Source organism: Penicillium cinerascens (assembly GCF_028974065.1).
Source record: "Penicillium cinerascens strain IBT 15544 chromosome Unknown contig_16_segment0_segment0, whole genome shotgun sequence".
NCBI classification, from domain to species: Eukaryota; Fungi; Ascomycota; class Eurotiomycetes; order Eurotiales; family Aspergillaceae; genus Penicillium; species Penicillium cinerascens.
In genome coordinates, this window is record NW_026695286.1 from 4,138,912 (window position 1) to 4,160,037 (window position 21,126).

The 21,126-nt window shown below is 47.0% G+C and overlaps 9 protein-coding genes across 9 annotated transcripts; 7 read left to right on the forward strand and 2 right to left on the reverse strand.

Annotated features, from left to right (window-relative positions):
- Positions 1-349: 349 nt before the first annotated feature.
- N7498_001561 (mitochondrial import receptor subunit TOM22) lies at positions 350-1,139 on the forward strand (the record flags this gene model as incomplete). The annotated part of the gene is given in 4 exon segments (XM_058448624.1): positions 350-459; positions 475-611; positions 713-1,002; positions 1,050-1,139. 4 exon segments carry the CDS (start codon positions 350-352, stop codon positions 1,137-1,139), a joined length of 627 nt encoding a protein of 208 aa, XP_058314035.1.
- A 1,148-nt stretch (positions 1,140-2,287) lies between these two features.
- On the reverse strand, positions 2,288-3,568 carry N7498_001562 (DUF4211 domain-containing protein; the record flags this gene model as incomplete). The annotated part of the gene is given in 6 exon segments (XM_058448625.1): positions 2,288-2,423; positions 2,477-2,613; positions 2,698-3,165; positions 3,184-3,270; positions 3,302-3,407; positions 3,546-3,568. 6 exon segments carry the CDS (start codon positions 3,566-3,568, stop codon positions 2,288-2,290), a joined length of 957 nt encoding a protein of 318 aa, XP_058314036.1.
- Positions 3,569-3,628: 60 nt separating this feature from the next.
- N7498_001563 (uncharacterized protein) lies at positions 3,629-4,110 on the reverse strand (the record flags this gene model as incomplete). Its single annotated transcript, XM_058448626.1, has 3 exons — positions 3,629-3,761; positions 3,782-3,979; positions 4,100-4,110. 3 exons carry the CDS (start codon positions 4,108-4,110, stop codon positions 3,629-3,631), a joined length of 342 nt encoding a protein of 113 aa, XP_058314037.1.
- Positions 4,111-5,672: 1,562 nt separating this feature from the next.
- Positions 5,673-7,345, forward strand: N7498_001564 (uncharacterized protein; the record flags this gene model as incomplete). Its single annotated transcript, XM_058448627.1, has 6 exons — positions 5,673-5,988; positions 6,059-6,141; positions 6,188-6,297; positions 6,360-6,521; positions 6,574-6,884; positions 6,942-7,345. The coding sequence occupies 6 exons, from the start codon at positions 5,673-5,675 to the stop codon at positions 7,343-7,345; spliced, it is 1,386 nt and encodes a 461-aa protein (XP_058314038.1).
- Positions 7,346-10,419: 3,074 nt separating this feature from the next.
- N7498_001565 (NAD(P)-binding protein) lies at positions 10,420-10,701 on the forward strand (the record flags this gene model as incomplete). The annotated part of the gene is made up of 1 exon (XM_058448628.1): positions 10,420-10,701. The coding sequence occupies one exon, from the start codon at positions 10,420-10,422 to the stop codon at positions 10,699-10,701; it is 282 nt and encodes a 93-aa protein (XP_058314039.1).
- Positions 10,702-10,731: 30 nt separating this feature from the next.
- N7498_001566 (uncharacterized protein) lies at positions 10,732-11,157 on the forward strand (the record flags this gene model as incomplete). Its single annotated transcript, XM_058448629.1, has 1 exon — positions 10,732-11,157. One exon carries the CDS (start codon positions 10,732-10,734, stop codon positions 11,155-11,157), a length of 426 nt encoding a protein of 141 aa, XP_058314040.1.
- Positions 11,158-12,249: 1,092 nt separating this feature from the next.
- On the forward strand, positions 12,250-13,206 carry N7498_001567 (alpha/beta-hydrolase; the record flags this gene model as incomplete). Its single annotated transcript, XM_058448630.1, has 2 exons — positions 12,250-12,536; positions 12,903-13,206. 2 exons carry the CDS (start codon positions 12,250-12,252, stop codon positions 13,204-13,206), a joined length of 591 nt encoding a protein of 196 aa, XP_058314041.1.
- Positions 13,207-17,284: 4,078 nt separating this feature from the next.
- On the forward strand, positions 17,285-17,572 carry N7498_001568 (uncharacterized protein; the record flags this gene model as incomplete). The annotated part of the gene is made up of 1 exon (XM_058448631.1): positions 17,285-17,572. One exon carries the CDS (start codon positions 17,285-17,287, stop codon positions 17,570-17,572), a length of 288 nt encoding a protein of 95 aa, XP_058314042.1.
- Positions 17,573-19,054: 1,482 nt separating this feature from the next.
- Positions 19,055-20,405, forward strand: N7498_001569 (uncharacterized protein; the record flags this gene model as incomplete). The annotated part of the gene is given in 4 exon segments (XM_058448632.1): positions 19,055-19,313; positions 19,533-19,684; positions 19,698-20,200; positions 20,246-20,405. The coding sequence occupies 4 exon segments, from the start codon at positions 19,055-19,057 to the stop codon at positions 20,403-20,405; spliced, it is 1,074 nt and encodes a 357-aa protein (XP_058314043.1).
- Between the last annotated feature and the right edge of the window lie 721 nt (positions 20,406-21,126).

Consider the following 21,126-nt stretch of genomic DNA (forward strand, 5'->3'; position numbering starts at 1 on the left):
TAATAGCCAAAGAGACCGGAGGTGTATGGCTGTTGGGATGAAGTGAGTGCATTGGGAGGAAGATGTGTATTCTAGATAGACATTTTGGCCAACACGACTCTGTAAAATAGCTTCACACCTGTCTTCTAGTGAGCCTCTGATCACTTGCCGATTCCTCTATAGTGACTGCCGCGATGAAGCGCAAGATCGAATTACGTCGTGTTGTTCGGGTCCCGGCGGGTCCAAGCTCCTCGCCGCTTTTGCCCGGCAAAAAAGTCGGAGCGCCCGAACTCGCGCTCCGTTCCTCCATCATCATCACTCTCCATCTCCATTAACTCCCATCTACTCCCTACCCTCCAACTCCACCAAAATGGTCAAGCTTACCGAGGTCGAGGACGAGCACTTCACGGACAAGCCCACCCCCAGCAAGCACGATGCTCTGCTGGTGTCCGATGACGAGGAAGGACTACACCGACACTGGTAAGTGTTTGACAGCCCCTGCTCTGTCTGCCTCCGGGTCTCGCGAGTCGCATCGCGTCATGAACGAGATTGCATTTGTTTTGTCCAAACGAAGACTGGCGACTCGATGGTGTCTTGCCTATCCGATCCAGGCCTAGCCGGCAAGATTCGCGGTAGTCGAACATCACCCCAAGAATCCAGAATGAATATCCATTATCAACCATCAATGAATCGGAATCATGTCTGACATCGTGCCTTTTGGATCATCATTTAGAATCAGAGATCTCCAACGAGTCCGATGATGAGGTCGAGGAGGAATCCATCTACGACCGTCTCTCCGCCTTGAAAGACATTGTTCCCCCCTCCGCCCGCCGTACCGTCACCAGCTCCGTCTCCACGCTCACAAACTTCAGCAAGGCCAGTCTGTCCTTCAGTGGCAAGGCTCTGTGGATTATTAGCACCAGTGCCTTCCTGATCGGTGTCCCGTGGGCGCTGGCATATGCCGAGGAGGAGCAGTACATTCAGATGGAGCGTGAGCAGGGCATGATTAAGGGTGCCAATGAGGTATGATTCTCCTTTTTCCTTACTTCCTCTTGCCAGAGTATTTACAGCTACCGGGATGGGGTGGTTGGGGTCGCACTGTGGATGACCCGCTCGAAAAAATGGTTGCTCAAGGTGTTCTCCGCCAAGTTGAGACTTAAAAGCCCCTTCTGGCTTAATGGCATCATGACCAGCGTGACCCAGCGAGATGTTCTCTCAAGATATCCGAACTTGAACCGTTTAGCTGACCGTGATTCCTCCCACAGATGCTCACCCCCGGCGGCGAAGCCGAGAAGCAGGGGGCCCAGCCCACCCTGTAAATTAATATTGCCTCGAGAAACAGAGAAATTGGCCGAGAGCCGAGCGATTCGAACATCGGTCGCAAATGACGATACAAAATCCGACTCAACAGAATGACCTGTTGAAGACTGGCATAAAAGGGGTCGAGTAAACATCGGCCCGATCCATTGGTCTTCTATGGACCCCGTGCCATCTCGGCGAGTATGGCGAATTCCGAGCACGACCCTCAAGGATACGCTTTTGACATCGCTCGTTGGCCTTCTGGGTCGTTTGCTTCTTGGTCATTGGCCACCTGTTTCGGGTTCTTCCTTGCTTCCTTGATGTCTTTTTCCAGAATCTTTGGCTCCGGCAGCTCATGCATGCATGTATTTGTACAACCACACATTATTTCCCTTTACCCATGTCCTCCCTATACTCTTTTGTTCCTTGTTTTCATTGTTATGTCATTGTGATATGTGATGTCTAGGTGATGAACTCTGGTGATCCCAGTCCGGATCACGCTATTAGGCATGCACGTTTAGTCTAGGTAAATATCTTGGGGTCTTGATGAAAAGAGCTTGATTTTTGTTCCTTCTCTCAAACTGCAGAAGTTGAGATCTGGTTTTAGGAGACCAGCCAGTTATTCGCCTCCCTGTCCATCATAATGTGGTCCTGTATAATAAGGGATCTGATATGTAAAGAATGGCAGTCCATTCAGGTAAAAATTTAGTAAAAAGGGGTAGCAAAGTGCCGCGAAAACAGCAGGAATAAGGAAAATTATGGTTTTCATCGATGTGGATGCAGGCAACGAGACTACCTTCAACAAATGCTACGTCGATCATCATAGTAAAGACTAATAAGGTTGGAGCTATTAGTTGTACAAGTCTTGCATCTCGGTAAAGACCACGTACCGTTTGCTCCCGAGCAGCCTTGAGATTCATATGGAAATCGCGCCAGAGCTTGTCGATTTCACCAGCGGCGACCATGCGGTCAATGACTTTGATTGCGTTCCGTGTCTTACGCTTCTGGCTCAGGTTGTTTCGGCGCAGGAACTCTCGGCGTCGGCCATGTGGCCCATGCGATCGAGATAGTCAACGACCCATTCATTGAGGTGAAAGCGCCAGTGGGTGAGGGTGTGGGCCAGCTGGGCCTTGTTCTTGCAATGTCTGGTGAAATGTAAGCTCGAGATTGACCAATGATTGGTAGTGTTAAAAAGCACCTTCCCAAAAAAAAGCGGATATTCTCATCCGGCAAGACACGGCCATCTCTGTCACGATCCGGCCCTTGTCCATCTTCTGCGTCGGAATCACCAATCTGTTCGGGCTGAGTCCTCGTCACTGTCGTCGATGAGGGGCTCTAAGGGTTTCGAGGGAATAGGGTTTGCCATATAATTTCATGTCAGTAGATGCCGGATGCCCTGACCGATTGCACGCGTCACACGGATGGTTTGCATCCGTGGGAAACGCAGTGATCTCCATGTGTGGCCGGGCCAGGAGGGAGTAGCGGAACTTGGGTCCCCCAAACGGAAGAGATTAGCTGGGAGCCAGCACGGCCCTTGACCTCGTCTTCCAATTTCATGAATGCCATTTCATACATGGCGTCGGAACGTGGGAAGGCTGGGTCAAGACGGTTATGGACCATCCACCCGACCACGTCGCGGAAGTATTCTTTTAGCTGTTTATATGCGTGCCGTGTAAACTCCAGAGGAATCTCTTCAGTAGGCACGCCCAGCATCGCACTATCATCTTCAAGCACAAAGTCATCCTCGTAGCGGTCGAGGTCTTCGTTGCTAGCGATGGCCGATTCAACATCGCTGTCCACATCTTCGTCCCGCAATTCGGCGATTTGTTCGCGCGAACTATCATTGTCATCGTCGCTTAGGGTCTTGTGCTGGCTCAGCCTCGCTCTCTGCTTTCAAGCCAGCACGTCTTCGACGGAGAGTTTCAACATGCCTGAGCCTTTTGTCCCTTGCCGATTCAGCGATGCGACCCCGGGTGCGGTTCTTCTTGACCACTTGGGGGAATATTAGCTAGTCTGATCATACTGGAAGGAATATGTTGACGCTGTACCTGAGTCCTGCAAATCCTCGCACGTCCTCCTCAATGTCCAATTCGTCTTGATTGGCGCCTGTCGCGGGGTGTCCCGGGTGACTCTGGGTCCGGAGCCCATCGCCGTCGCTTAACAGGCGATGAAACCACCGGCTCCTCCGAGTCGTCGGAATCACTCAGCACGATCGGAGAGCTCTCTGCCTTTCGCTTCAATGTGCCCCGTGGACGAGGTATCTCCACAGAATCACTGATGCTTGGGGCATCATGCTCGGTCGTATTCAACGGCCGTCGCAGATTTCCTTTTCTTCTTCAGGCTGTCTGTTTTAGGAGGGACTCATGGATAGGTGAGTCTCCATCGGGGGCACTCGTCGGTTTCTTCTCTGAGAGCTAGGCACAATGATCTCGTCGTCGGATGATGAGTCGTTTAGGTCTTGTGGCACAGCTTGTGCTTCTCGGCTGTTAGCTAGTCCGGAGACACATGTAATGGCGGGGACTGATGTCCCAACAAATGCTCTTCTCGTCTGTCAGGTATCTTGTGGGCCTTCATTGCTGCACCAGGTGGGCTTTCCTTCTGTGGGAGACGCTGGAGATTTATCCCGCTTTGGGTGATTTGGAAGATCGCTTCTTTTTCTTGGGAGTTGCGGCCTTGCTTGTCTCTGACTTCTCTGGGCGCACTGAGGCCAGACTTGGGTGACCATAAGCCAGTGTACGAAAGCGTTCGTCGGTGTTGGCGTCCTCATCGGCAATCGCTGCCGCGGGGGCGAAAGGCGAGCCGCGTTTGCTTCTTGTGAGACTTTCGGGGCATGGCGGATGAAGGCAATGGATTGAGAATAGGCTAGTTGACGGATTTTGGTTGAAGATAAAGCATCTCCAGACGTAGGAGTCAAGCTCTCCAAGGTACCCCTGGTCAAAGAGGAAAGGTCATTGCTAGCTGGTTCGACGTGAACTTTCGACCTTTTCGAGGTCGCGTGGGACCGCGTGGGGGGCGCGAGAGCACGTGATAGACACCATTAGCGGCGTCTTGTCCTTTCTTTTCTCTTTCCTTTTACTGTTGGCGGCCGATCTATAATCTGCGTCAGTACTAGAATCAAGGTTCAGAGTTCTACGCTGAAAATAGCAGAGTGTGGAAGAGTGCAGTCGTCACAAGTATGGTATAGGTTTTGGTGAAAGGAGTCTGCAAATCTAGTCGATCCATAGAGCTGATTTGCTCAAGTTCTAGGTCTACAATCAATGGATCTCACAAGAATGCCACATATATGTAGCATAGATATGTATTTCAAAGAGTTATTTCCGTGAATCTGCAGTCATGTACGTTGGCTTTGATATCCGGGGAGAATAAGGTCGCCTGTCCCAAGGTCTCGCGATCATTTGAATCTTGACCAAGTCACCAAAAGCTACATGTGATAATGGATTTACTTATGTACCCGAGATCTTTCTTACTTTCCCATCACCAAGTGCCTCTCGAACCACTGCCCGCAGGCACTTTTGCTATAACCGCTGTGGTCCGGTGAATGCTTACCGGCCGGGGAAAAAAGAATGGTCACTCAACCTATCTCAAGTCTCGCTTCCCTTTGCTTCTTCTCCCCCTCAATCTCTCCCCGCAACCTGAAATTTGCTCTGTGCAATCCTGCCATTGGTGGAGTCAACTTTCTCCCAGTCTCCGGATTGAAGCCCCTCTGATTCGTGGAATCAACACCAACGTATCCGCAGGACTAGATATCCTTGAACCTCAGATTACAGTTACCCCAGGTTCGCTTTATGCGCTCCAGGGAGTCCAAGGCCAATAAGCAGTCGACCGGGCGCATCGCGGCTCTTTCCATATGTGGCGACTCTCCGGATACCCCACCACTCAGCGATCCGGATTGGACAGGACTCCCCTTAGCAAAATGCACGGTGAGCTTGGCACGTCCGGGGGCTTTTCTGCGCCAGCATGGTCTGACTAGTGCCGTGATGCTTTCTGCTTGGGTCGATGGAGACCTATGGCTCCCCCAAGGGAGCATGTGAAGCCCCAGGATTATTATATATCTGGGGAACTCCACTCGCTCTTTCTCTTCCCCGCACAAGCTGTGGATCGTTTCCCCAGATTATCTCTACGGACTTGGTGTGTGGTTAGACCGGTAACCATCCAAGTTATCCTGTTGACTGTTATATCGGGGAACTCTTTGGCAGCTCTTACCTCTAGTCTCTTCAAAATCTAGGAGCGAACCCCCCCCCCCTTCCGCCGTCGGCAAAATGATTGGAGGCATTAGCCTCCAAGAGGGCTTATAACTGGTATGGTGCATCGTCCATTACATACTTTTAGGGCTATTTCATCGGACGCGTTTGACAAGAAGATATAGGTTTATCTCGCTCGTCGCAGCGTCCTGCATGGTGTTGTACGGCTACGATGCATCGGTCTTCAATTCCGTTCAAGGCTCGGATAACTGGATGGCGTGGTTCAACGAGCCCAGCGCGCCGACCATCGGGTCAATCAATACAGCGTACACAGTCGGTGCCATCTTTGGTGGTTTTTTCCTTGGAGGGCCAACGGCCGATTTCCTTGGGCGCAAGGTCTGGAATGGCGATTGGTTGTGCCTTTGTCATCATTGCTACATTCATGCAGACCTTTTCGCCGCACTGGCAACCTGGGGTGCTTCCTGGCTGGCCGGTGCCATCATTGGTATTGGCCAGGGTATTGCACTGAGTACGTTTGTTACTCTTACCCTTCGGGGCCATCGTTTTCTATGACAGGAACTAACCCAATAACATCACAGCGGCTGGCCCCATCTACATTGGTGAACTGGCACCCTCCGAGATTCGCGGCAAAATCATGACTTTCTGGCAGATGTTCTACTCCGTTGGCTCTTTTCATTTGCTTCTGGATCAACTACGCCTGCACCAAGAATGTTACCAAACTGGGTCAATGGGACTGGAAGTTGGTTATCATCTTCCAGCTTCTGGTGCCCGTTCTGATTCTCATCTTGCTACCTACTATTCCGGGTAGCCCTCGTTGGTGAGGTTCACTCACTCCAGCCACTGTGTGAGAAAAGGCTCTAGAGCACTGACAACACTCAGGTTCATCAAGAATGGTAACCACATCGAGAAGGCACGTGCTGCACTTCGAAGAGTGCGAGACACCGAGGAGGAGGTCGAGGGAGAACTGATGCAAATCCGGGAGGCGATTGAGTATGAGAAAGAAGCCATTTCAGGCAACTACAGCGCCTTGTGGAAGGACAGGTCTCTTCGCAAGCGCATGTATCTTGCCTTGGTTCTCAATGCTGGTCAACAGATCACTGGACAAGGGCTCTCTCAACACTTACTCGACCAAGATCTATGAGAAGGTGTTTACCAGCGACAGCCAGATTGCACTCATCAACGCCCTGAATGCCACCTTTGGTATTCTCTTCACTTTGAATGCTGTGTGGCTCATCGACCGATTTGGACGACGGTTCCTCTTGATCCTTGGAGGCATCGGGATGGGCCTCTGCATGATCATTGCCGCCGCCGTCGAGACCGAAACGCCAAACCTTCCAAACGGAGCCAAATCCGAGTCCGTTGGCATCGCAATTGTGTTTCTCATGTTCTTATTTATCTTCTTCTGTGAGTTCCCTGCCACCATATGCTGCATGAAAAACAATTAGCTCACAACTCTTTCAGACAAGCCTTCTTGGGGCGCGACCGTCTGGATCTGGACCTCCGAGATCTTCTCCATGAACGTCCGCGCGCAAGCCGTGGGGATGGCTTCGCAGACACAGAATGTGGCAAATACGATCTTCCAGCAGTTCTTCCCCATCTTTCTCGAGCATGACGGCTTCTATGCTTTCTACTTGTTTGCGGGTATCAATTTCTTGCTGGCCATCTTCGTCTTTTTCTTGGTGCCGGAGACCAAGAAAGTCCCTCTTGAAGAAATCGACATATTGTTCGGCGGCGCCAACCACGTTGCGCAAGGCGAGGAAGTCCTTGCAAACCAGAAGGCTGCTAATGCTCGTGAGGTTCAGGAGGTTCATGAAGCTCATGAGAAGCCCGGAACTGTTAACGTTGAGAATGTGGAATCTCGTTGATTGAAGCGATATCTGGGAATACATAAAGCAGCGGATTCGACTGGGTCTGGATATCAAAAATTACCAAATTACTAGTATGGTCATTCCATAAAATTGTTAGTTAATGTAGGCGAACTCGCCAGATTTATGGGAAATCGGTTTTGCATGCCCGTTTCCTAATTCGATCTCATGGAAACAGTGTCTGCACATAAGCAACGAGTTGAAGTCAGCATACTGCGTATCAATTAGGCGGTAAACTATATATTAAGCGGTCTCAAAGGCTGGTTTCACTCTCATGGACCACCACTATAATGCACTTACAAGGAAGTTGGAGCGTTGAACTTCATAAACATCACAGATTAATGTAATATTACCACGGGATACAGAAAGCATCATGTGACTAGTGTATCGGTGAATCCTTCTTCCGCTCGGCTGAACCGAAAGTGGGTCATAATAAGAATGTAGTCCAACCACCCACATTCTCGCTTCCAGGACGGAAGAAAAACAAAAGAAAAGGAACGGCCGTGGATCGAACACGGGACCTATAGATGATCGCTAGGTAATTGCAATCTATCGCTCTACCCGCTGAGCTACCAATCCTTTTTACGATGAGTGGAGCTTATAAAGGATTCATTTCCCCTTAAAAAAAATAAAATTGGGTTTTTAGACTTTCCGGGCACGGAATTTCCAAGGGTTGCAGGCTCCCCGTTTTCCCCTCCTCTTCCCCAAATTTTTTACCTCCCCGGGATTTCCCCAAGTATTTCCATTTCTTTTTTAAAAAGTTATTATGCCAATTCTTTACCGTACTTTCATATTTATGCCAAGATTGTTAGCATCTCCCAAAATCAATATAATAAATGCTCTTGGATTACGGGGAATATATATGGAGCGGTCAACAGAGATTCTCGATGTCATCAAATGGATAATGGCAACCATTAGCCTCTCTAATTCAACTTAAATATCAAAATATCATGTAAATGACATGCGAAGTTTGAATCCATGCATACCTACTATCAAAACAAACCAAATCTTATCAATGGGTTTCTATTTTGAACGTAGTCGATGGGAACCCAGAAATCGCACCAGCATGAACATCAAAATTCCCCAAATGCTCTTTTCTTAAAATCGGATAATGCCCACATTACTCGCTTCATTGCTCGTTTCATATTTTCCTAGCTCTACCGTACCATCTTCTTCTCTCAAGAATGTATTGAGTTGATCGGACTTCTATTGTGGCTCTTATTGGTGATGACAATCTTTCGCCAGGTTTCACACTGACCGTCGACGGTGTATCTACTGAAACTCATCTAACTTAAGAGCTATTGACTGGAATGCCAGGAAGCTCCTAGAAATGCAGCTAGCAAAGGGAATTGAGCGCGAGCATCAAAATGTTTCTATAAATCCAAAAAATATCAAATAAAGCAACCTTGGAGTCGAGTTACCCAAAAGACAACGAACAGGAAAGAAATCTATAATGCATCGCTATTTCCAAACAAAGGTCAATCTTCCGATCTACCGGTTGACACAAGTACCGCTGTTCCACTGGGTGTAGCCAACACATTGAAAGTTGTCGCAGCAAGTATCGCTAGGAGTGCAAGCGTGGTAGTCTATCGAGAGCATATTATTAGTGAGGATAGTTGAGACTGTTTGTTTCGATGGTCTGAACCCACGGGCAATGCAAGATCCATCAGAGTCGCCAGTAGGGGCTGGAATCATCGCTGGAGAGCGTGCTAGTGGTAGTGCTCCAGGCGCTGCTGGAAGCAGTAGTCTTGAAGGTGCTCCGGGTAATGTAATCGGTTCTTGTCACTGTAACAGTTTTTGTCACGGTGACAGTGTTGTCATCGTCATCATCGTGATCGTGATCGTGATCATGACTGGCAAAGACGAGGCGCTGAGCGCAGTGAAAGGAGGATGGAGCTTGTGAACTTCATTTTTGAAAGTAATCTTGGAAATAGAGAATTGAACTAATGGATCGGAATAAAGTGCTTATGGCTGTTGAGGTGAGTGATGAAGTGGAATAAACTGGGGGAATCTTGAATTATATAGCTACTTGTGTCCACACCTAGTGCAACATTTCCAAGGTTGGTAACATGTATTTTCCTCACATCTGAGGCCTGCGTGGTGGTAGATCCTTCCATTGCTCGCCTCGATCAAATTTGGTTTTTTTCCTTCTTTCAGGTGTTTCCCCATAAGGCCCATACATGCTCAAGGACCGCCCCCACTTGCCATATGAAGAGAGGCACAATTTCAAAGATACTTAGTATTCTGCTCAACAGGAACAGAGTAAATAGATGTGCATATTGGCATTAAATACATCTTGAGAAAATAAATATGTATGTAAGATCAAGCCCTAGTAATAGAAAATCAAGCTGAGGCCACTTTTTCTTTAGCTTGGTATGCGTCCACGGGCATATGGTAGGTACACTACGATGCCGGAGGAGTACCTTATTTTTCGGCTATTATCCACAACTGGAATTCTAATGATAGTAACCATTATGGATCTACGAATCATAGAGGACATAAACATATGAGTGGTCAGTGCTAAGAATGAAGAAGATTGAATTTCTCGATCTAGAAAAATTACCTAAACAGGCAACCCCACTCTGCACATCGATCTCTCTGGTCTGCCATCTCCACCGCTACCATTTCAATGTTTGACAACCGTCGATTACAATTAATATTTCCACTACCCAGGGCAATTATCCGGCTGTGGAGCAAGCATATGGATGGTTTAAGTTCCTCCGCTATTTGTATCAATCCTGATAATGTTAGAGCCGAGTATTGGCAGAAATGACCTCTGCAAAATAGAACATGGCCAAAATTGTTTGAAAAAAATCATTGGACAAATGCGGCTGGAGAGGCTGAGAAAAGTCTCCGGACCACCTGAAATCAGTGCGGAGATTAAAAATTTCCGCTAGCCAGTAATCCGTTAGAGCCAGTTGATCCCTCACCAATAATAAACCTTCCATAAAGTCCCGCATCGTCCGCAATACGAGGATTACTCATCTCAGTGATGACATCTTGCAAGTTGACTTGAGAACTCCTTTTGAGAATGCTACGCTCCTACTTTATTTGTTTGCCAAGAATCAACCAATATGGCAGTTAGTGAGAACCGCTCCATCGCTATCGTGGGCGTTGGCCCATCCATGTCGCGCTCTCTTGCCCTATGGCTGGCGAGCTTAGGGTGGAACATTGCCCTGATCTCTCGATCGGAAGAACCTCTTTCAAAAATCGCGACCGAAATCAAAAATGCACAGAAAAATCCTGACGCTAAAGTAGTCTACAAGACTGGTGATACAAGTGATCCCAGTAGTTTGAAAACTGCCCTCGACTGGTGTGTTGAGCAATTCCAGTGCAAGTTGGACGTTTTGAATTAAAACGCCGCCCATGTTTCCGAAATAAACATAATGGATCTAACCCCTGAGGCTTTGGAATCCGACCTAAAGGTCTCAGCTGTTGGGACACTCGTTGCGGGGCAATGGTTTGCGCAAAATGCCCGGGTTGATCGAGTTGCCCAGGGGGAATATCCTGTCTTCCTAGTTACGGGTGGTCTCCTTGACAAGAACCCGGTGCCATTCTTTTCGGCACTCTCTATCTCCAAATCTGCCTCTCAGAATGTGAGCCGATTGTTTGCCCAGTGGCTTCCAGAACGATACAGCATTCTTGTGGGCATGCCCTTGGTGCGGGGAACAGTCATTGGCTCAGCAACAGGAAAATTCGAGGGCGGTGTTCATCCGGACGATATCATTCAGGAGCTATTCAAACCATTTTTTGAGGATCGAGAGAATCTACAAGATGGAATTGAGAGCTGGACCGTCGAACGAATCATGTGATATTGGCGTAATTCGGAAATGGAAATATTTGCGGCTGATGATTAAACGGCACGAAATTAAATGGACACCTCACTAGCTCGTCTCTGAGCTAGTACGGTATACGTAATTCAGAAAAGCTACGATTGAATCTGAGTCTCCAGGTATTGAGGAGTGTATGACCTCACTTGATCCAAGTCAACATACAATCTATCGCTTCATTTGAGCCGGAATATAGTTAAGAAAAGTCGCCAGTAAAAACCACTCCTCCATTACGTTCACATTGCCCGGTAGCCTGATATGAACAAGTAGGTACCTGTGTTGTACTCGATAATATTACTATTTGAAAGTACAACTACTGCACTAGTTCATACATGGGCTAGTGAGGCGTCAACTAATATTTTGGTGATCAATCATAAATCTCCATATTTGCCTTCCTGAATATGAACAGATGATATGCGGAGTAGAATGAAGACCCGACTTACTGATCGCTTCTAAGCCAATTCCTTGGCATCGGCTGGAATATCCTCACAAAGCTCGGTCTTTAATTGGTTCTTCGAGCCCCATCGAGATTTACTCGATCTTTTACTTTCCACACAAAATTTGATATACCTGAAATGTAACAAAAATACCTTGAAGGATCCCCATACCACCTAAAATTCAATAAGTGTGGGATTTCATGCGAAGGGTTATTTTGTTAGGTGAATTGAATACCGCCGTGATTGTGGCTTCTCGATCGGAAATACTTGCCTAAGTGATGCTTACTGTGCTTATTGTCTTACTTTCCACACTCTGCATAATCTGCATTAGTGAATTAATAACCCTGTGTCTTAGCATCATTCTTTCATATTTTACACTGACATAGGCCTCATTTGCCATGAGATTATGGAGTTTCCACTCCGCTTTGTAAGAGTAGCTATACCGCTTCGGCAAAGGCTAGATCCTCTTCACCGCATATGTTTATTCGGTTAATTTAATAGGAGGTTTGCTGTCGTATGGAAAGGCTGTAGCGGGGTATAAATATGCTTAACGCACCCCCAGCTCTCGTAACACGGAGTTCAAAACCGGGGAAAAGTTGAAGTGGGCATTGACAGACAGATATCGCAAAGTCCTAAAATGTCATCATCGTGGATCCACACGCTGGCTTCCAGCCTTCTTTTGACTATGATGGTCATAAGGACTGCTATTGCCAAAGAGAATTTCAAGTTGCGGCCCTTCGAAATCGACCTCTCCGACAGAGTACCTCGAATGATCCGTCAGATTCAGGAATCTCACCTTCCCCAGACGCCTGTGTATACAGATACCGGGACATCTGCAGGCATCACCCTAAGTGACTTGAAGTCTTTCAAACAACAATGGTTGACAAGCTTTGATTGGAATCAAGAGCAAACCTCTTTGAACAAGTATGTTTGACCACGATGCATATGCCTCGGCTTTGAATACTTTAACGCATACTAAAAGCTGTTGCTGGAGTAGGTTTAGCCACTATACAGCAGAGATCGAGGGTTTGACCGTGCATTTCATCCATAAAAAGTCCGGCGCAGCAGATGCTATCCCTCTGCTCCTGATTCATGGTTGGCCGGGTTCCTTTCTTGAATTCATTCCGTTGATCAACGATCTTACCAAGACTGCACAAGATCAAGTCTGGAAAGCTTGTTTCATTTGATGTTATTGTACCATCCCTGCCAGGCTTCGCTTTCTCTTCTCCCCCTCCAATAGATTGGACAATTCCAGACACAGCTCGAGTTTTCAATACTCTGATGGCGCAGGTACTGGACTATGAGGAACTACGCCACCTTTGGCACGGATTGGGGCAGTGGCGTTGCATATACCCTGTACGATCAGTGGAATACGACTGTCAGGGCAGCACATCTAGACTTCCTCCCATTCTACCCATTGAGCGCTATCGAGTTGGCCGCCGAGAACATCACTCTCACAGGGCTGGAGGATTTTGAAGAGGATGTGACTATTACATGGAGTAACTCAGGGACTGGATATTTCAGTGAGCAGACCACAAAGGTATCGGAAATCTTGCCCTCTTATCCTAAGGTGCACATGGGAGGAAATGACTAACAAAGACGGATCCTCCTAGCCAAATACCATCGGTCTGGCTCTTTATGATAACCCAATTGGGCAGCTCGCGTGGATCGGGGAAAAATTCATGAACTGTATGTATTCATCCCAATATTGAATCGCCCAATTCTAAGTGCGAGATTCAGGGTCCGATCCCGATGCTGGGCATGCACCTTCAGTTCTTACCAGGAACGAAATTCTACGCAGTGTTTCTCTATACTACCTTGACGGAAAGCTTTGCATCCTCAGTGGTGATCTATGCACAGAACCCCAACGGATTCAGCACGGTGTATAGCAAGGCTTCGAATGATGCCCCGTTGCTTTTTAGCGCTTTTAAGTATAACCCCGGATTTTGGCCACCGGCGCTAGTGGCCAAGGTTGGAAACCTAGTTTATTACAAAAGTGAGTACTCTTCTATGTCTCATATTGTGGAGGATGTAGGCTGACTAAGTATTTATTCAGATCATGGATTTGGGGGCCACTTCCCGGGGCTGGATAATCCCCCTGCTTTGCTACAAGATTTGCGAGAAATTGGCAGCTACTGGGAAGCCTAAACTTGAACATTTGTAGCTACCGATGAAAGATTACCCGGAACTGCGACGATTTCGGGCGCTCTCAACCATTGAATTAGTGAAGTGACTTTCCCGGGTTGCTATGGAAATGTTCAAAATATATCCATTATGAAGCTTGATTTGAATGCATTAGATGCCAACGCAGATCAGACATTTGTGCGGTAAGATGCTACGTGACACATATCTACTTGAATATCAACTTGCAAAATGCACCAACCCTAGTAACCTTGCATCGGTCCAAAATTTATAAGTCTATGTATAGATACCTCTGAACTTGGGTATCTTGGATGAGTAGACGATATCCAGTGTTTAGGAGTAAGAAGGTTTCAAATATTCACTGCTACCCTTCAAAAACAAAAGAGTTCACCCTCCATGGAACATGCAGCCAGTGGCTATAGGACACACAAAATGTAACACAGCACTTCAAGTATTTCAGTCATCATACCTATGGGCCTCGATAGGAATGGAGCAGCCAGCAGGTGAACGTTCATTGACATAGTCATCAATCCAAGGACCCTCCGCTTTGCCATTCCACCAATCAGGCCCCCCCCGATGGTCCACAATAGTAGTCAACCTTTCTGTCAGAGTCTCCAACACACTGCTGTACACCATGCTTCACCACATTGATTCCTCTTCCAGCGATGCTGCCAATCTGGTTTGAATTGGGCGCGTAAACAACAGCTTCGCCACGATCTACAGTATTGGTGCCTCCGCAGGCGCAAGAGTTGACTTCCCTTCACAGTCACCGTGAAGGCTGTGACGGCTTGATAGAAAAGAACACATATGTCTCCATCTTCATCGGCAACACCAGCGCAGGTGAATATGTTTGAAACCGAATAAGTCTCGGAATCGGAGATACTAAATCCAGCAGATTCGAACGGCGTGTTGACGCCCAGGCTCAAACTCCAGCCAAGAGTAGTTGAGTATCCAGTGCCTGTAGATGTAGTCGATGTGTCACAGGCAACAAGTGTTCCTCCTTTCTGGGTGATCACAAAGTTCTGGTGCGGATCTCCATCTCCAATCTTGGTATAGCTGTATGAAGCTTGGCACCCCCCACAGACCATATCGATCGAAACTGGCTGATTGATTTGGGTACCGTTCTCCAAAACGTGGATATCCCTCATCTGAATAAAATCCTCTGCCCTAACATCGATGACCTTGGGGAGCGAGAGCCCTACTGCAGATAAAGCCAAGAGGCTGAAGAGTCTTGTAAAGGGAGGTTCATGGTAGATTTGATGTTGGCTGAGGGATAAATTTGTAATGTATCCTAACAGATTGCCGAATACGTTAGTGATACAAAGCATATAGCTAAATGCAGATATATAAGAGTAAATAATCACCTTATTCTATCATTGACAGTAGATTGACAGAGGATCAAGTCAGGAGAGCAGTGCTTAGGATTCCTGCTGCAAGAGGGAGCAATCCTCTTATATGAAAAAATTCTATGCAACCCCTTCTATACCGACGCTTCGGACCTGATCAGGGGCTCGGTTAGAAACTACATGGGCATGAAAATAGATACATGCACAAGGGGCCATTCCTACGAGCCAGACCAAAAAAGAGGGACTAATACAGACGACGTCACGCTACTGTCCAGGTCATAACATGTTTGATCCACATCGAAGGTGTTGGGATTCGTGGGGGCTGACATAACATAGTCAATGTTTCCATCATTTTACAATGAGTCAATTGAATGCCTCATAAGCCATAGAAAGTATATTGACCACAGTAAGATTGATACTGTGTTGAGATGAAATTAGCATATTAAGCCTTCGTAAACGGCTTGCGAAGGTAGCAGCGAAGGTTGATCTAGCTAAGACGTAACCCACTGACTATTTCTAAAGGATTTCGCATTGGTCTTGTCACAGAATCTTCCTGAACGGTCCTTTTCATCCTCTCTTGTAATTTAATCTAGTATCTATTAACATCACCAGACTGGCTAACTAATCCTTTGCCTTAAGGGCCGACTTCGAATTACCATTTCGGCAGGGTAAGGATGTTTTTATTTTCCTTTAGATATTGGGATGCCCGACAGGCCTGAGTTATCTATTTATCAAGAGGGAATATTATTAAAGCACTCAGTAGTTGGTCTGTAGCAATGGGGTGCTGTTGATGTTGGTTTTAGCCTAGATCTTGCTTGATGCCATAGATTAGTGAATCGTGATAGCCGAAAGGCCCGAGATCAACTAGAGCCTGCGTAGGGCTTAGAGGCTGTCACGCGTGTCTCTTTCTCGATTTGTAGACTGAAAAAGAAATACCAATCCGGTCCCCGCATATCAGAGCTTTAGTGGTCAATACTTGAGCCTCACTTGCATTACATCGTGTATGGCCGTGGAAATGCTACAATGACCCATGTCCTGTAACTTTCTAATCTATGGAAAGTGCTATTTCTAGACCAACAGATCCCTGTAATTTTGGGCTCACTTGCCATTATTGTGGTCTTTTTGAGCGTATCGTTCAATTCGGCAAATTGTTCAACGTACAACGGGCCATGGCATCCACCTCGCTTAGACAGCATAGTAATCTTAGTTGACTGCCGGAGAGCTGGTATGATGAAATTTAAACACTTTTTTGTGTGGTCTTGACCGCCTTAGTTACTGTTTTCTAACTAGATTGGCAGGGCGACTACTTAGAAATCCCAGGATGAAATCAGGCGATGCAGGCAACCTCACTGGGGTCTTCCCAGGAGGTCTATGTTACGAATCAGGTTATTATGCTGAAAGGTGCACTCAATACATAGATTAAGGGCATGATCAAACAGAACAAAGAATCAAGAAAAATCATATAAATGAGAAAAAACGAGAAGTATCGGGGGACCGGCAAAACTGAGGGGAAACAGAGATAACGGCATCGAAAAAAAAGCCCCACACAAAGATAAAGATCCACAGAATGTGGCTCAGCGTAACAGTTGGCGGTTTTGTTGTTTACTTGTAGGCTGTCGCGCCCTGCCCAGCCAACCCTAATTGGATCAAGCAACGGAGTTGCCGTCGGTTCCGATGTAGACCGGGCTTGGCCCCAGATGCCACGAGCCCCGCAACGGTAGGCCCTGCAGGGGCCAAGATATCCCGCGGCCCCCACTTCGTTGAGCCTAGTTGAGATGCGAAACAGAAGTGCTAAGATTAAACCTACTTATCTTTACTGGCTCCTTCTGTTGGAAAAATCATTGGACCAAGAAAACAGGGAGAAACGGGTGGCGTAATACACTGTGTATTGACCATGAATTCAGTGATCCGTGCCCGATCGTTCTTTCAGTCAGATAGCGCCCCATAATTTTGATTTGCAAGCATTCCCTAAAATAACTAAAATGTATGGAGCTAAAAACGAGCCGGCCATTGCTACCTTTAAATATTGTCTGGCTCTTTGGCCTGCTTTCCTCCCCAATTTTTCCAATTCCTTCTTCTCAACATCAGTCCTCTTATTTCGGTTAGAAGATTCTCTTTCAAGTTCCTTGCGCTTTTGTTGTGTCCATCCTTGATTCCCCCAGTCACACCTTACGCTGTCTAATCATGGTCGAGCCTATGACCCCTGGAGAGAGACGCCCCACTTCCCCCAAATACTCAAAGTCATCTTTATACTGGACTTCATTCTTCAACGCGTATCTCATCTTCTCCTCTTTCTGCGCAATCGCCGGTCTCATTATCAGCGCAGTCTCGCTCCATAAAGCGAACGAGGTCAAAGCCTTTCAGTCCTCCCGATCTATCACGGACTTGGACCGTACCTTCAACAGCACCATCTACGCCATCGCAAGCAATGGCACGTCAATCCAGATTGTGATGAGGCTCCCATTGAGCTGATCACAGGTCAAACTTCGATTCCAGGTCAATGTGTCACTGTCACTGCAAGCTATACAATGTGGGTGACGAGGCTGGCCGCCAATTGTGTTCCTATTGCCTATGAGGAGCGCAAACTGCACAGGAACGGATAGAGAAATCGGTGGCATTAGTGCTCCATCTTGCGTTGTTGCAGCTGGGGCATCTGTGTTGGGTGGAGGTGCTGGTGATTTATTCGAGAGTTTCAAAGTTCTTTTGCTCTTGAATATTGAAGATTTGATTTCTGGGCGCCGAGAGAATATGCATATTATACACTCCGATCTCCAAACTGCAGCATGGGCACCAAATTGTGCTAGAATCCGGGTAGAAAGCGGATATGAGATCACTAGCATAATAACGCTTTGTATAAACGTGATAAATTCTGATTAGGGAACGATTGGAAATGAGCGCTGAGAACCTGAGGCCAAAGTCTACAGGGATATGAATACCTCAAATGTTTGGATTCCTGGGATTACTTTAGGGATATCTTATTTGATGAAAAAAGTACTCCAACTTCACCATCACTAGAGCGCTCTACGTGATACTTAAAGCTCCCATTGGGCAGCCTTCGGAGTGATTTACACTAGGCTCATGGTCTAATCAAAGCCTTAAAGTCGTATTAGCGCTCTCAGGAATAGGAAAACACAGCTGAAAATATTTAAAAGCCCACAGATATTATGATTAGTACACAAATTTAACGGTACTCGATTGTTAAATAAATAGACCATTAGCGATCCTTGCAACATTTAGCTTCCAAAATTGCTCCTTGCAACAACACAACTGATCAAAGATAGGGTACTTATATACGAAAGGCTCCCTGACTAATCATCTAGGAGCGGTAGCTCAGTGGTAGAGCGATAGATTGCAATTACCTAGCGATCATCTATAGGTCCCGTGTTCGATCCACGGCCGTTCCTTTCTTTTTGCCCCATTATTGGCCGTTCGAGCGACACTGTGGACTGGCGGCCCGCTTTCAGTCCAAGTGGAGAAAGGTTCTGCCGCTAGTCACATGACCTATCTGTCCGTGTACTAATAGTTTCCTCTTTGTTTTTGTTGCTTGGCCTTCGAAAGGTTGGTATCTCAGGGCTTTTGATATTATTGTACTATAAGTATTTCGTTTAATATTCCCAGTGTGACCAAAAATTTCATGTCGTGTTGGTGACCAGGCCCCCTTAGAAAGTCAGTGGAGAGGTATTAATTGAAATTCCAGATTATATCACTCAAAATGGAGGGCGGAGGATATCTCCTTCCTCAAATGAAAGTATCTAGATCGGAGTTGTACTTCAAACAGGAAGCAGAATCCCTCTTTTGACATAAATTTGGACCGCGTCATCTATCGCGAATGTTACGTGCTGGAGTACAGGGCCAAACCCCGCTTTTGCAGAAGGACGAACTGCCCATATATCAGCCATTGACCCGAGGTGATAATTTGCTGCCTGCTCCTTAGTCCCCCTTATTCCTCTCGCCATGTCTTCAACTGAAACTATCGCTCGCCCCCGTCAGCCCGATATCCAATACCATCCTGACTGGGCGAAGTATCAAGCACGATCCCGCCAACGTAAGAAGATTGAAACACTTCAGACTAGCTTGCCAGCAGGATTTCCTCAACATCTTGTCTCACCACTTGTTTGGGATGGAAAAGATATTGAAAAGCGTGATGACTGGATCTATCAGCTCAGCGATGCTCAGCTTGATGAGATTGACGCCGCCTTGATGAGCTTCAAAGGTAAGAACGTATTACTTCTGGCTGAATTATTTTACTAACAGCGGTAGCTCTCAGGAAGCCCTTGGGTCATTTGAACGAGTTAAATTTCCCTCTTCCAACCTTTCGACCCATCCTGAGAGGTCTTTCAAATGAGCTTCACAACGGCCGAGGATTTTTTCGTCCTCCGAGGTCTACGCATTGACAGTTATTCTCGAGAAGATAATGTCATCATCTACACAGGCGTTTCATCTCATATTGGCAGTATTAGGGGACGTCAGCAAGACACAAGACTGCAAGATGGAACATCTCCAATGATTTCGCATATCAAGGATATCACCGGCATTACTGAGGAAGGAAAGATCGGGGCACCATCCAACACAGCGGATAAGCAGGTGTTTCATACAGATGCGTGGGGATATTATCTCACTTCTCTGCTTGAGTCCCGCCGCAGATGCGGGTGAAAGCTATCTTTCAAGCAGTTGGAACGTATACCACATTCTTGCAAAGGAGCGTCCTGATCTGATTCATACCTCTCGCAAGACTGGCCGGTTGATGGGTAGGTCCCCCAAGGCCAAGTTAATATTAATACTCATCGGCTATAGGTTCAACAATCCTCAGAAGCCATACACACTTCGCCCCCCTTCTATACCACCAACCAGCTACAGAAAACACGCCCGAGCGAGTTTTGATTCAGTATGCGCGGAGATACTTCACCGGATTTCTCGCTCAACCCAGATCGCGGACATCCCTCCCATTACCGAGGCCCAAGCAGAAGCATTAGATGCGTTGCATTTCCTAGCAGAGGAGCACAGCGCTGCCTTAGATTTCCAAAAGGGAGATGTCCAATATGTCAACAACCTCAGCATATTCCACGCCCGTAACGGCTTCAAAGATGCACCGGGAAAAAGGTAAGTGTCCTTGAATAATGCCCGAGTCTTGGCTAATCATGACAGACGACATCTTTTACGACTCTGGCTGCGCGACCCTGAGAATGCTTGGAAGACGCCTGAGCCACTTCAGCATCGCTGGGATATATTGTTCAAAAACGTCACCGAGGACGAACAGGCATTTCCTCTTAATCCTGGTAGTCTGCGTAAGACAGTGGGGTCTTAGTGCTCAAGGATGTATTGCCTTCGAGTGGCGAATCGCGTCGCATCGCGTGCCGTCTTCATCGGGCTCAAAATGAAATATCGCACAGGCATTATTCTATTTTCTAACACCCTGGCATTCCTCATGGGGTTGAAGCCAACAAACAGATGATGTCGTTGTGGGGTACCCTGCATGATCATCATTGCCTATCTATTGCGGTGAGCGACTGAGCAACATAATAAATCCTGGGCAAGACTTGAGATTTAATTGATTATCCAGTAATGGAGTTTCTATAGTATTCTACTATCTCTATTCAAATAGTCTTCTGTTCTCACCGTTTTTAAAATTCTCCGTCGTGCTCTTATACTTGAACTGGCATGGGCTAGTCTAGACGGCGCTCGGATAACGTTCCGACTGACCGGGAAATTAGAGAAGGGCTGATCAGGACGTTTGGTCTTGGAACCTACTGTACTAGCCAGGGTCATGGTGGCGATTTGAAAGTGAACAGCTAATTGGCTACTGTATAGTTGCATACTGACAAGTCAAATCTCTACCCTATACAGAAAGAAACTCTCTGCTGCCCAAAGAATCCCCGGTTGGAGCCAGTGAGATTAAGAAAAGCCTTCTATTGTTCCATATACGAGGATGATCCATGGATCATCCATAGTTTAACAAATAATGGCCGTCCTTGATCGGCATCTCTCTGCCGAGATGACGTAACTGGCTTAATGCAGACCTTCCACGC